The sequence below is a fragment of the Ipomoea triloba genome, chromosome 7 (assembly GCF_003576645.1).
Source record: "Ipomoea triloba cultivar NCNSP0323 chromosome 7, ASM357664v1".
Classification (NCBI taxonomy): Eukaryota; Viridiplantae; Streptophyta; class Magnoliopsida; order Solanales; family Convolvulaceae; genus Ipomoea; species Ipomoea triloba.
Genome location: NC_044922.1, coordinates 15,488,030 through 15,502,368, shown reverse-complemented (window position 1 = coordinate 15,502,368; position 14,339 = coordinate 15,488,030). Strand labels below are relative to the sequence as shown.

The window sequence follows — 14,339 nt, the reverse complement described above, 5'->3', positions numbered from 1 at the left end:
CTCTCAGATGTGGCGAGAACTGATAAGCTAATTTTTTCATGCGGGTCCTAATGTAAGTGTCTACCCAAGATTTTGCATGGAGAGTAAATGTTAAGAATACACATAGTATTTTACTTACTCCCTCATTTAAACTTTTGATGTAGACATTTTATTTGGGGCGCACAAAATGAATGTAACTTATCAATGATTGTCACATAATAAAAGTAAGGGAATAGAGATTGTAAGTGCATGTCATTGTGAATAGAATAAAATCAACCCAACCTTATTTCAATATATTTTTCCTTTTAAAAAAATAACAAGAAAAGACAATTATATTAGTTGATGAAATGACAAATGAGAATAATTTATGAGATGACCAGTTAGAGTTATGTGCATGATGGATTGATGACACCTTTTTCCTTTACCCGTTTCCAATTTCTCTGTTGCCGACACAAAACAAGCGTGGGGTTTTTCCTAAAGACAATAATGCAACTCAATTTCTGGCCAAACTTTAACTAACTCGGTGTTTGACTTTATATATGTTTAATTCTCAAGAGAGAGTTATTGGCCGTAGCCTATCCTAGTTTATCTCAATGAAATCCTCGACTAGAAGTTTACCGAGTGCATACTATGAATACTGACGGTCAGTTTTCGTGTTACAAAAAAAAAATGTAAATCCTTCCGGAGCAAACATCCTCAAGTCCACAGTAGAAAATAATAATAATAATAATAATAATAATAATAATAATAATGCAAGTGATTTGGGAGCAAACATCCTCAAAGTCGAGAGTAGCAAGAGCAAGAGGAGGAGGTGAGTACATAGATTGGGCTCACAGTATCATCAAGCTAAATAGATGTCAGTATCTATCTCATCACCCTTAGTTATTATATATATCAGTAAATCTTTAGTTTATTCCAGAAACGTTCTTTCTTCTAATCTTGATCATAATGAAGAAGCACTTTGTCTGTTTCATTGAATATATATGTTGATCATAATAATAATATTCTTGGCATGAATGAAGCAGGGAATATTTTAATGCGTTATTTTATTGGATTACTCTCTACTTTGATGCTTGATTGGTTTGCTTTCACAAAGTTTCATTGGTGGACCTTTCCACTTATTACTACACATTTTAAAACAAATCTGCTTTTTTTTTTCTCATCATTTTCTGTTAGCTGCCTTGTCTGTTGTCTGCATTTCATTTTTAGCCTTCCTTCTACACTCAACTTGACATATCTGCTTATAGGCAAATCTGGGCATGTTCTCAGTGCTTAGACTTTGAGGTTTGTTGGTACGAGATTTTTTTTTTTGTTTTTTTGAGTGACGAGGGAAGTTCATAGCCACTACCTACTCGAGGATTTGCACAGGATAAACCCTGCCTTATGATCTTAATCATCAAAAGACCACAGGGAGGTAAACCAGCTGAGGTTGTTCATAACTTACCGGCTCAAAACAAGAAAGCCAATAAGCCGTTCCTGCTGGGAGTTGAACTTGTAATCATGTGGTTACCTAGTCAACAATCTGACCCCTTGATGGTATGGGTTTTTGTTTTAGAAGAATTGACTATTACACTGAGTCTGTTTGACTGTTTCTGTAAACAATGCATCTAAGGTTTAGAAGCTAAGTATAAGCATCTGCATCTCCCCTAGTTGTACATTGAATGAAACTTTGGAAGAAAATGGCAGATATGTATATTTGATCTGTGGGTTGATTGGATTGTTGTATGAGTAGTAAAGAAGTTGGGACATAGATGGATTTGTTGGCCAAACATGCCATAATTCCTACCCATTCTTTGACAGTTTGAGTTACTTTTAGTTACTATAAAATAAAATATGCATTGCTTCCTCTCTTCTGCCTAATTTAAGAAGTGGTTGCGATACGACAGATGAGGTTTTCCATGCCAAATGTCCTCGTTTTCCTGATCTGTGCAGCATGGACACTGCAAATTCGTGGTGGTTAGTGCTTCGATCTTGTTTACTTCTATGACTTGTCACTGTTTTCTTTAGTCCTGTGTATGTTTGGTGTTCAGGTTTGATCTCTTTAGTTTATTTTAGATGTGGATATTCTGTTGTTTTGTGTGACTGTACAGAACATTGTTTTATTTACTTACTTCTCTGACTCAGAGGGGCCTTATAATCCATCCGAGACAAATAAGTGGGAATGCGCCTGTTTCAATGATTCGAGACGTATGATCCCTGCCAATTGTTCTTCGTCCTGTGATTGCAATCTCGGTATGCCTCTTGATCTCGTTAATGAAACAACTCTGCAACTTCTGTTTGCCCCAAAATTTTGTGTTAGTTTATATATGTTATAATCTAAGATTGCGGTTGACCACTTGAAATTGGCATGGACCCTCCCCTGAAAACCACACTAAAAGACTGAATCCAATCAATTAGCTAGTCTAACCAATGGCCTTATAAAGGCATATGGCCTAAAGATTTGTTCTTATTGGCATATGCAGAAGGGTTTAGTGAAAGCAGATGGATGTGTGTATGTCCTGCAGACCGCTTGCCTTTAGTCGCTGCTGATGAACGTAACGATGTTGGCTGTTTCACTTCCTGCACTTGCCGTTATGGTATTTGGCTCGTTTGATTTGACGAAGTTGAGGGCAGAATGGAATGAATTCTTGAATTGCTTATGCAGTGTTTCATTGCTGCTTTTTAGGGGCTGTGAGTGAAATGCACTCTCCAAATAAGTGGATTTTCAGCAAAGGCGTTTTCGTTGCCCTCTTGCTTTGTTCCGTTCTTGCAACTCTTGCTTCTGTTGCTCTGATGTTGTTCTATATCCACCGAAGGAATAAATACTCCATCGATCCCCCTAAGTTTTCGTCCGAACAAGAAACGAGTTTTGGTAGTGCTATCTTCTTCTTGAGCCACTGGAATAATGCACATGGATCAAACCATACTAAAAGACTGAATCCAATAAATTAGTTAGTCTAACTTATATTTTCAATGCGGGAATCTTAACACAGGTATCTATTGTAACCTTAATTTGCAGGTTGTCTGTTTAGTGTTCCAAGGCTGTTCAGAAGCAAAGTGGGAACATCATATGGAACAATCACGCGGTTTTCATACCTCGAACTAGAGACTGCAACGGGTAAGTTCTCGTGTTCCAATCTGATTGGAGTTGGAGGGAGCAGCTGCGTTTACCGGGGCGAGCTGAAGGATGGAAGAGCTGTTGCAGTTAAGAAAATAAAAGGCGAGGAGGGAGAACCGGACAGAGAATCCTCGTTCTTGTCAGAGGTACGAGTCTGAGGTTAAAACGACAACAATATAATGTTTCTGTGCAGTGTTAGCCAATAAGTTTTGTTTGTTCTTGCTCAGATAGAACTGATATCAAGGCTGCATCACTGTCATGTGGTGCCATTGCTGGGCTACTGCTCAGAACGCCACGGGAAACGCTCTCTCAGGCTGCTTGTATTCGAGTACATGCCTAATGGAAGTCTACGAGACTGCCTGGATGGAGCTTCGGGGAGACGTTTGGAGTGGAATGCTCGGGTTGCAATCGCCCTTGGAGCTGCTCGGGGGCTGGAGTATCTACACGAGGCGGCAGCGCCAAGGATTTTGCACCGGGATGTCAAGTCCACAAATATTTTACTGGATGGGAATTGGAGAGCCAAGGTGATTAGAATGGGAAGATACCTGCATTTTGAGACTTATCATATATATAACTCCCTTTTAGGGCTTATCTGTTTGGATATTATGTACAGATTACTGACCTTGGCATGGCTAAATGCCTGCAAAATGATGGAGTGCTCAGCTGTCCCAGTTCTCCAGCTAGAATGCATGGGACCTTCGGTTATATTGCACCAGAGTATGCGATTGGCGAAAGAGCCTCTTTGAAGTCTGATGTCTTCAGTTTTGGCGTTGTACTTCTTGAACTGATTACCGGTCGGCCGCCCATTCAGAAATCAGCAGACAAAAGAGAGGAGAGCCTTGTGATATGGGTACAGAAAATCCATCCATTTCTTTCACTTTTGAGTAGGGATATCTATTTGGCCAGCCCGTTTAGTTTCGAGCTAGTCTTATCGGACCGTCAGATTTATTAGTTTGGACTAATGGATTTTTTTTGTCGAGTTTAACATTCTTAGCCCTAACCCTAAAACATTGGGTTGTCGGGTTTATTGAACGAGTTCAACTAAAATTTTTGACATTTTCAAATTAACATTCTAAACTTTCAATTTTAATAAACTAGCGCATTTACATTAATAAATATAAACTTATTATATACATCATTCAATTAATTTAAACTTCCATTTTCAAATTTCGACTAAAAATAATTAATATATTTACACTATAATATAATAATTATAATATTTTTTTATTTTTCATTATTTATTTTCATAAAAATATTTTATTTTGTAATAATTTATTACAATTTTTATTTACAAATTTAATAAAAATTATTAAAGATGAGTACATATAAATTTCCAGTATATTTTGTTTCAAATCACCTGTGAAACAAAGAGAATAGTTTTAAATGGTTTGGGCTATCAAGTTAGCTCATTAAATTTCGGGTTAGTTCGTTCTAACTATTAGACTTATAGATTTTGGACTTTTTGACCTTGTAATTTTTTCAGACTAATCTGATTAACTAATCAATTTCAATTCGGACTAAGATTGGCATCCCACCATATGGCAACACTATGTGGTCTGATGGTGTTGGGCAAACCAGTTTCTATACTATCATTCTTTCCCATTTACTGATCCTAGGCAACTGGGATTTGGCTTTCACTGTTTAGCAGAAGTGATGATCTCTGGGTTTTCATGAAATTACAGGTAGCACCTCATTTGCAAGATAGTCAGCAAGTGAGTTCAGGTTTTGCAGACCCAAATTTGCAAGGGGAGTTTGAGGAAGATGAGATGCAGGTTATGGCATTCTTGGCAAGAGAGTGCCTGCTCTTGGATCCTCATTCTAGGCCAAGCATGAGTGAGATTGTTCAGCTTCTCTCAACTATTGCACCACATCAAAAATCCAAGAGGAAGAATTTTCTGGGAAATAGCTTTAAGGTTTGAATTCTTATATCTCACAACTAGAAATCCTAGAATTTCTGACCGCTCAAAAGTGGTTGGAAATTTGACAGTTTGTGGTTTTCGGCCACTACTTCTTTTGATGGTGGACAAATTTGATCAGTTTGATCGTCTGCCAGTTACCCTAATTGGATGGTCGTTAGAAAAATTGAAAAAAATTTAATTTTTTGTTCACCTCTTCGCATGAACAGAATGTCTGAAAGGGGTAGTCGAGTGAGTGGGTGGGTGCATCGTGATTCTTGTACCAGAAGATCATTTGTTCAATTCTTGTTAACACGTACGCGTCGCACATGGTTTCCTAGTGTAGTTTACCTTGTTGGCAATTACACATGAGCACCGTCGCACATAATCTAGCTATATCTTCTTAATGCGATTTATTTCTCTTGTGTGGTTTGTGGACTATTATAGTATTATACAAGAGAGAGGTTAGGTAGGCTCTCAAACTTTTTCATTTTTTGTTTCTGTTATTGATATCTTGATCCTGTTTCTCTCAACATTTCCCGACCATGTCTACACTACTAAAATTTTCTTGGTTTTGTGACTCACTGAAATCCCAAGTTTCACTTACTTTTAAGGTTAGGGATTTTCAAATGCTTTTTCTCATTTATCACAACACCATCCTCCCATCTTGTTTATTTGTATACTTCACAGAGCTCATTCATCCATGATGTTGGAAATGATGGAAGAATGGAAGCTGAGGAGATAAAGCAAATCACATCCCATATTGAGCCACCTTGCAGCAGCCATGATCACTATGGTCAAATCACTGAGAAAGTTGATGCTGTAGATTTCTCTAAGTGTGCAGAAAGAATGATTCTTCTCACTTCTAGTGCAAGGAGTTGGCATTCTCAAGAAGATGATGAGGTTGTGGACTTAACTGAACCCAGGTTTGAATCCTTCAATATGCTAAACAGGTAACCTCATAGAGGCAAATAAACACATTGTTTTGCTCATAGAGGTTGGCTTTAGCATTCAATAGTCGTAGGTTCGATTCCCATGAAAAGAATATATCTATGATGTCAAAGTATTGTATCATCCTTCCATGTGTAAAGGTATCATATCATAAAATAATAAAATAAGACAATATTCAGGGTGTGTTTGGTTGGGGGGTTTTGGTATAGGGAATGGGTATGAAAGTGATTGCTAGTGTTTGGTTGATAGGTTTTGAGAATGCTACTATGGGTTTGAAATACCCCATTAATGGGAAAACCCATACCCTTATTAGATAAGGGTTTCATTTCACTTCTTCATTTCTTCCCCAACTATTAATATTCATTCCCATTCCACCCAACTACCAAACATGCTAAATACTTTCACCAAAACCCATTACCCTTACCAAGTATTTGATACCCATTCAGATTCCGATTCCCATGTGCGAACCAAACACACCCTCAATGTGTCTCCTAAAATTTTGGTCAAATTATTTTCCATTTTACAATTTTGTATTGAATTTGAAACTTAGTTGACATTTCAGCTTAACGTTTTCAATTTAGTGGATTCATACAAATAGAAGTATTAGTACAATTTTTAATAGTTTTGTTATTTTACTTGCACAAATTAAAGACTCAATCCAACCCTAACTCTATTGAAGTGGTAAAATTCAAAATTAGCTAGGTTTATTGCATGAAAATAGGGATATAGTTTACATGGTATAATAGGGTGTTTCATTGCATTATTTTGGAATGCGACTTAGAGTTAGTGTTCAATTGGTCAGTAGAATTTCGAAGAAACTAACTAGCTTCGATAACCAATGACTGACTCGTCAGTTTCCTTTAAAGAAGGCGAACAAGTCACCTTCTGTTGCTGGAGAAGCCAAGAAGGCAACCAATGCTAGTTGCCTTATCCAAAAGAAGGAAACTAGTGTTGGTCACATTCTTCTGCTAAAGAAGGTGACCACTCGCCTTTTTCACTGGATAAGGCAACCTTTTGGTTACCTTTTTTAAAGGCAACCGACGACTATTCGTTAGTCACCGCTGGAGTGTCGCCAGAGCTAACTGGAGCCTTATAGTAACTAACTATAACATATCAATAACATATTTTTGGGCTTAGATGCACGAAAATAACATATAAGTTTAATTGCAACTTTTTAAAGTTTATGGATCTAATTGACTCTTCGTATAAAGTTTAGAGGTCTATTTGACAATTTTCGAGAAAATTACACTTTTCGTTCCTAATTGTTGGTCTTGCTCACTTTTCGCCCCAAGCTATCATTAACGTTACACTTTTTGTCCCTAAGCTAACTTCTTGTGTTCACTTGTCATCCCTAATATTTTGTTAGTAAATGAACGAAAAGTGCAACGCCAATGATAACTTAGAGACAAAAAGTATAATTTTTTCGCAATTTTCCCCATCAAAGTTTGAAGTTTGTAAGCCCAAGCCCATCCCCACGAGATTGGGCCCAAAAGTCTATTTTAAGACCACAAATCCAATACGATATTAACCAGTGAGCCCAGGCCCATCTTTCACCCAATATAAACCTGGAAAAACAGAGGTTAGCAATGAAGTTTTGAGGAAATCACAGCCCCCGCGGTTGAAACCCACGCAGAGAGCTTCGGAGCACGCTGCATTCGACCAACCAATAAGCTTTCATTACGAGGCGCGCGGATGGCCGGAAAATCAGGGACGACACCGGCGACGTATTCTCCGTTTCCATCGCAGAGGGTGAAGAAACCGTCCGCTCTCACCGGCGACGATTGGGTGCGCCCCGACGGCCGCCACTTCTACAGGTGTCGCGATGCATGTACTCTCGCCATCTCTCTCTCTCGCATTTCGCTTTTCTTAATCCTTTTTGAAATTATGATCAGTGGTTTTATTGTCTTATTGAGCTCGAATGTCTGCAATCACGTCATCGTTCACTCGATTCCTTGAAATTTTAGTAGTTCCAGTTTTTAGCAGCACTTACGAGTTACGGCTGAGCTCTAATGTATGCAATCGCGTGTTAATTTCCCTGTTTTTTGAAATGCCGGTATACATACTTCACCAAGCTAATAGAACTCACTATTGTGCTTCAGTTTCATGAAATTTTAGTATTACCAGTTGTTAAGTTGAGTTTGCGTTGGTTTTCTCAACTATATCCTTTAGCATTCATCATTTAAATGAACATATTTATCATGGAATCTTTTAGTTTTAATACTTCATTTGGTTAATCACTTGATAGTTAGTAATTGGGAAACACACTATTTGAACTTCACCCAATAACACATTAACACCATATTAACTTGCCATGGAGTTTGTTATTGTTATCCAGTACAATGTACATCTATATAGCACCATTACATCAAATGAAATTATTTTATGAACAAAAAATGCCTTTATGAAAAGAGGATTACATGTGGATGGTGAAGCAATCCCTGGGACTCTGGGTTTTGGGGAACAGTTATCAATAGTGAAAACATGATATTGAACATGTGGCATAAGGATTTCCTCACCAAAACAATTTACTGTGAAACTTCAAAGTTTGACTAACACTTTTCCACTTCTATTCTTTATATTATTATGAAATTCTAAGCACCCAGAAGCTTGCCTACTAATTTTTGCATCTTAAGTTGTTCCTTCACCCTTATGTCCTTGTTTTGTTTTAACAGCAATGAGCAATCTACTCTCACAGACTGGGAAGTTTTACAATATTCAAAAATTACTTCTTGCACTTTTTTATTACTAATTTACAAGTATAATTGATTGGAGTTTGCAGTGCTAAACACTGGTGCAGTGAAAGCAGCATCAGGATCTGCTTATGCTGAATTTGGAAATACTAAGGTCATTGTTTCAGTGTGAGTGTTTAATTATTTTTATTCTTTATCTACTGTCCACACATGTGTTATTCTGTGCCTGTGCTTGCTATTTTATGTCTAACTACAGTTTTCTTTTGTCTTGAATTGGGTAGAGTTGGAAGAAATAAAGAAAATCACCAATGATTTTTTTTGTTGTTGTTGTTTTTCACTACTTCTACACCAATATCTTTTATTTTCCCATTCATGCTCCAATAATTGTATCTTCCATCAAGGAATCTTAAAATTTTTAAAAGTGCTTATGTTGTTGAATTGTGTCAAAGATCAGGTGAATTCCAAATTATTTCATATTAATTGCAGGACATTAGAGGGATTTAACACATTGGTTTATAGTAGAACATATACCTGTAATGTGCTAATTTGTGATAGAAAATTTTCTTTTAATGTAAATGAAGAAGGCAGTGAATAGAAGCATGAAAACTTCTGCAAATAAAAGCAACTAATCAAGGAGATATCAGAAAAGAACATCTAGAAGACTGTATTTTTCCATTGCTTCAATGTCTTTAAGATAGTGCAATTAATCAGGTTCACCTTTGGTTTAGGTTTGGGCCAAGGGAGAGTAAGAAAGCAATGATGTACAGTGATACAGGCCGGTTGAATTGTAATGTTACTTATACAACTTTTGCCACTCCTGTTCGTGGGCAGGTATGATTGAGGACAGAGTTTTTTCTGTAACACTGCTCTTATTGATTCTTTTCTGTGTCTAACTTTTTCTAGTAATTGTCTCTAGTGGAGATTGAAGGGGTTTTTTTTCTTCTTCTATTGTAGATGTCAGAGAATAAGGAGCTCTCCTCAATGCTGCATAAAGCTTTGGAGGGTGCCATAATTCTAGATTCATTTCCAAAGACCACTGTAGATGTTTTTGCTTTGGTTTTGGAATCTGGTGGCAGTAAGTTATAATATTTTATGTATTATTTTTTGTTGCGAGAAGCTACTAGCCTATTGCATATTATATGTAGGGTATTGGCTTGAATTTTATGCAGAGTTATCAACACAATAATTATACTGGGCTTTTATTTTACTGTTGTTTAGAGCTGTTTTAATCAAGTCAAGTATTCAACCATAATTTCATTATGATAGATGGTTACCTAATTTGAATTAGGTTAAGTTACCTAAAAGTTAGAAGCACTTCTCATTACTTCTCAGAGGTAAGGTATGCTAAACTTCTGTGAAAGCGCACCAATGTTTTAAGACCTTGTATGTTTTACTTGCAGGTGATCTTCCTGTAATTATATCATGTGCTAGTCTAGCTCTAGCAGATGCAGGGATTTTGTTGTATGATTTGGTGGCAGCAGTTTCTGTGGTATGCATCCATACACATATCAAGATAGTTGTTCTTTTTCTCTTTTGGATATTGTAATATGGCATTCCACTCTATTACTTGTTGGAGAACAAATCTGTGAAGAGAGTTTATAAAAATCTCTCCTCAAAGCTAAATTATTCAGAATCATTGTTTTCCCTTTTCTTGTTGTGGTATTATAGTCATGTGTGGGGAAGAACCTCATCATAGACCCCATATCAGAAGAGGAAAGCTTCCAAGATGGCAGCTTAATGATAGCATGTATGGCTTTGCGTAAGGAGGTCACCCAGTTGACTATCACCGGAGAGTGGTCCACGCCAAAGATTAATGAAGTATGTGACTTTGATGCAGTTTGTGTTGCCTAAATGATGTGTTTTGCATACTTTCCTTGGTGCTGAAATTGTATAAGCTAGTAATAAGCAATCACTGTACAAAACGTGACTATATTGATTCCTGTGCAGGCAATGGAGCTGTGTATTGATGCTTGTTCGAAACTGGGGAATAACATGAGAGCTTGTTTGAAAAGTGTTGTTTCCGACTCCAAGGAATAGGAAGAGGAAGGAACGGGGGCGTAAAAGTATGTACTGTTTTCTTTCTTCCCCCTTATGCCTACTAAATTTTGCTACTAAGTATTTTTCGGCCGGCTTTTTGTTTTATCTGATGGTGTTAATAAAAGATATTTTCGGATAATTGAGATTATTTTGATACCCCAATTTTGAAAAACATTGATTTAGGATCCAGTATTTTGTCCTTACATCTGGGACTTGGAGTGGGAGGGAGAAAATGATTCCTCTCTTTGTCCTTGAGAGACATAAGCATTTGTTATTAATATGATTCCTCACAATTAACCTTATCCTTTTGGATCCTGTGAAATATTATGGAGCAAAATCTGGAGTGTTTCCTGGAGTGTTTCCAGGGGTGTAGTTAGTGTATTTTTTTCAGGAAAAGTGTCCCCATTTGTCTCCATCCTTAGATGTATATATATGTAATCAGTGTGTAGTGAATCAATAAGAGAAATATACAACATACTCTTATTTCAGAGATCCCTATGATTCCGGATACTAATTAACACAAACACAAACTTCTGTATTGATTACTATGTATATTCAAACCATTAAAATTTAAAATGTAATCCTAAATATCTGTCTTTTGTAACAATTGTATTAGTTATGCTACTTCACCTAGGAAAGAATTCAACTCCACCTTATTGAGTTGGTAAATTATATTGTGGACCCCTTTTAGTATATTGCAAGTTTTATTCTAGTGTACTATATGCTCATTTTTAATTACTATACTGTATGCTGATTTTTAGTAAGCTCATTATATTTTAATATATGTTTATTTTTAGTGTATTGTATATTTGCATTACACTAAAAATAAATGTCTATCCTGAATCTATCTTGTTAGATGAATTTTGGTCCATGATTGTATTTAGCATATAAATTACCTAAAAAGTTACACTTCAACATCCATATAACTTGCCACACAGCTGCTTATAATTTGAAAGTACATTATTTTATATATTATCAAATAATGTAAATTCAGTACATAAATAATACGAAGTATATTTTTAATATATTAAAAATGTATTTTATATTTATGATCTACACAACTATGTGGATTCTGTTATGCCATGGACCTAGGTCCACCTTGCAAGGTGGACCTGGGTCTACATTCACATACACCATACTCTACATTCATATACACTATACTCTACATTCACACTTTGTAAACTCCACATTCACACATTATAGGATTATATGTTTAGTAACTATATTACCACTGTTATGCATTCACACATTCAAAACTCTATATTCACAGGTACTATATTCCATATTCACAACTTGAGAACTCCACATTCACACATTACAGGGCTACAAGTTGCTAGAACTTCTTAACTCTATTACAGATTCACACATGCATAATTCTACATTCACGATTTCTATACTCTATATTCACAATTTGAAACCTCCACATTTACACATTTCTTGGCAACTCTACATTCACACAATCATAAATCTACATTCATGATTTCTATACTCTACATTCACACTTTGAAACCTCTACATTCACACATTTTTGGACAACTTTATATTCAGCAATATGTTTACTAATTTAAAAAAAAAAAAAAAAAAAAAAGAGAGACAAAAACGACGTAGTTTTGGACCCAGGTCCACCTTGCAAGGTGAACCTGGGTCCAAAGCATAATTTGCCCACCATCATTTACCCCATTTGATGGCTTCAAAGGAGTTCTCTCATGTACATGTACAGTGTACACGTCCACTAGGCCACCGTACTTATCACTTTTGTGCAATTGTGCCATTGAACTTAAAAAGTGTGCAATTCAACCATCAAAGAAGCAAAATTTGTGCAATTTGATTATTTTTACAAAAATTTTCTGATAAAATTCAATTATATTACTAACATATATGTATTAAGAGTGGCATTTTCTTCTACCATACTAGTTGGGAGTCAATATTGAAATGTTTTTAACTCAAATTGAATTAAAAAATTTTGTAAAAATGGTCCAATTGCACAAATTTTGCTTGTTTGATGGTTGACTTGTACACTTTTTAAGTTCAATGGCCCAATTGCACAAATGCGATAAGTTCAGTGGCCTATTTGACACTTTTTCCAAAAATATATTTACCTCAACAACACCCAATAACCCAAAAGGCTTGTGGTTTTCCTTTTCGCTTTTCATGTTAAAAAGTTTCTTTTAAATCCATTTACATGCGATTTCTTAGACATCTTAGTACCTGGAGATGACTAAACTTATCATTTATTCAATTTTAAAGTTGTACGTGTAATTATTATAAGATACAAAAAAAAAAATTGTTATTGTTTTTTCATTAATTGGCTAATTTTAAAAATCACACAATAAGAATGTTGGTTTCTTGAACTTTTTTCATCTCGATATAATTTACAATGACAAAACATATAGAAAACTCTTACAATGTCAAAACATATAGAAAACTCGTTGCTAAATACATTATATACCTCACTCTTTTCTTATTAAGTATCTTCACAAAAATTATATTTTTCACTTTTATTATGTTACCGAGTAATTTCATAAAAAATCATATCACTTAATTCTTACAAAAGATCTTTAGAAAGTACTATTTTGCACCATCAATTATGAATAACTTTTTAAGCTCTTTTTTTTTTTTTTCTTAAGCATCACCGCACAACACACTTTGAGATATCAAGGCAGTGAACTTTTTAAACAAACAACGTTGCATACTTACATTCATTATTGAATGTTATTTACATTATGTTCCTAATTCAAGACTCACCATAACATAATAATTAGCATGTCATGTGTGACTAATTTTCGAGTTAATTGGGTGCTAAAATATGATCTCTAATAATGTGAATAACCTTAAACCTAAATGGGGCCATGAGTCACACAAAACATTGCACTTATAAGCACATGGAGTTTCTTCAATATAAAAAATCTTGTTATTCTAAACAAATATCAATATAAACTCGCATTAAATAATAAATATTATATTATGTTCCAAATTCAAGAGTCATTATTCATGAGGAATATACTTATATACGGATATAGTATCCAGTTGTTCTTGACCTAAAGACGACCCTAGTGAGTGAGGGTAGGAAGTGGGGCCAGACCCACTTGGACAGTTGAATGACTTGTAAAATGTCCTTTCAGTCGTTTCATCAACTTTAATTACCTAAGTGTATATACATAGCGGTTCAACCGGTGTGACCACTAATTGGATGGCACATAACCTGATGAGATGTCTCCGACGTGAGAACTTCAGCTGATTGCTTGTATTAAGTACTTTGAGTTTAATAAATTCACCACTTTAACTTGCTTTCAAACGTTTACTTACGTGCATTCAAGTCATAATTGATAATTAATATTATCAATTATAAACACAATAAGTAAATAACATATCATGTGCGGTTGAGTTCAAGCTAACACTAACATTAGCTGTCTTAACCCTCAATAGGAAGCATTAGTCACGTAAAACATTGCACTTATAAGCAAATGAAGTTCCTTATTATAGATCACATGACATCTTAACAAGAGCAATCAACCTTTTAATATTATATATATATATATATATATATATATATATATAGAATTTTAATCAAATGCGGCTGTGTTATTAAGTGCGGTCGTGTGGTCCAAGATATGCCGCTGGATGGAGGTGATCTGACGGTGGAGGTTATATATTAGGATTTAGGAAGTTTAATTCGCGTAACTTAAGTGG

At 35.5% G+C, this 14,339-nt stretch overlaps 2 protein-coding genes across 6 annotated transcripts; both read left to right on the top strand.

Annotated features, from left to right (window-relative positions):
- Window positions 1-553: 553 nt before the first annotated feature.
- On the top strand, window positions 554-7,594 carry LOC116025970 (receptor-like serine/threonine-protein kinase NCRK). Of its 5 annotated transcripts, none has more exons than XM_031267404.1 (11): window positions 554-790; window positions 1,302-1,515; window positions 1,866-1,935; window positions 2,104-2,211; window positions 2,442-2,555; window positions 2,645-2,830; window positions 2,978-3,222; window positions 3,304-3,600; window positions 3,690-3,926; window positions 4,759-4,989; window positions 5,662-6,109. In XM_031267404.1, the coding sequence occupies exons 2-11, from the start codon at window positions 1,363-1,365 to the stop codon at window positions 5,926-5,928; spliced, it is 1,908 nt and encodes a 635-aa protein (XP_031123264.1). In that variant the 5' UTR covers window positions 554-790; window positions 1,302-1,362; the 3' UTR covers window positions 5,929-6,109. The 5 variants fall into 5 exon arrangements, with proteins under 5 accessions (XP_031123264.1, XP_031123267.1, XP_031123266.1 ...); XM_031267405.1 differs by lacking the exon at window positions 554-790 and adding an exon at window positions 7,500-7,594 and having other exon boundaries at window positions 859-1,515; window positions 5,662-5,897; XM_031267407.1 differs by lacking the exon at window positions 1,302-1,515.
- LOC116025991 (exosome complex component RRP41-like) lies at window positions 7,517-11,137 on the top strand. The gene is made up of 7 exons (XM_031267433.1): window positions 7,517-7,750; window positions 8,702-8,780; window positions 9,341-9,443; window positions 9,567-9,687; window positions 10,013-10,101; window positions 10,281-10,430; window positions 10,560-11,137. The coding sequence occupies exons 1-7, from the start codon at window positions 7,615-7,617 to the stop codon at window positions 10,647-10,649; spliced, it is 768 nt and encodes a 255-aa protein (XP_031123293.1). The 5' UTR covers window positions 7,517-7,614; the 3' UTR covers window positions 10,650-11,137.
- The last annotated feature ends 3,202 nt before the right edge of the window (window positions 11,138-14,339 follow it).

What these genes read in the sequence shown, in the direction of transcription:
- LOC116025970 (XM_031267404.1), top strand. Translation starts at nt 1,363, where the DNA reads ATGATCTTAATCATCAAAAGACCACAGGGAGGTAAACCAGCTGAGGTT. An exon ending in ATGGGAATTGGAGAGCCAAG is followed by an intron (nt 3,601 to 3,689) that starts GTGATTAGAATG and finishes TATTATGTACAG; the next exon opens with ATTACTGACCTTGGCATGGC. An exon ending in AGGAGAGCCTTGTGATATGG is followed by an intron (nt 3,927 to 4,758) that starts GTACAGAAAATC and finishes ATGAAATTACAG; the next exon opens with GTAGCACCTCATTTGCAAGA.
- LOC116025991 (XM_031267433.1), top strand. Translation starts at nt 7,615, where the DNA reads ATGGCCGGAAAATCAGGGACGACACCGGCGACGTATTCTCCGTTTCCA. An exon ending in CTACAGGTGTCGCGATGCAT is followed by an intron (nt 7,751 to 8,701) that starts GTACTCTCGCCA and finishes TGGAGTTTGCAG; the next exon opens with TGCTAAACACTGGTGCAGTG. An exon ending in TGGTGGCAGCAGTTTCTGTG is followed by an intron (nt 10,102 to 10,280) that starts GTATGCATCCAT and finishes GTGGTATTATAG; the next exon opens with TCATGTGTGGGGAAGAACCT.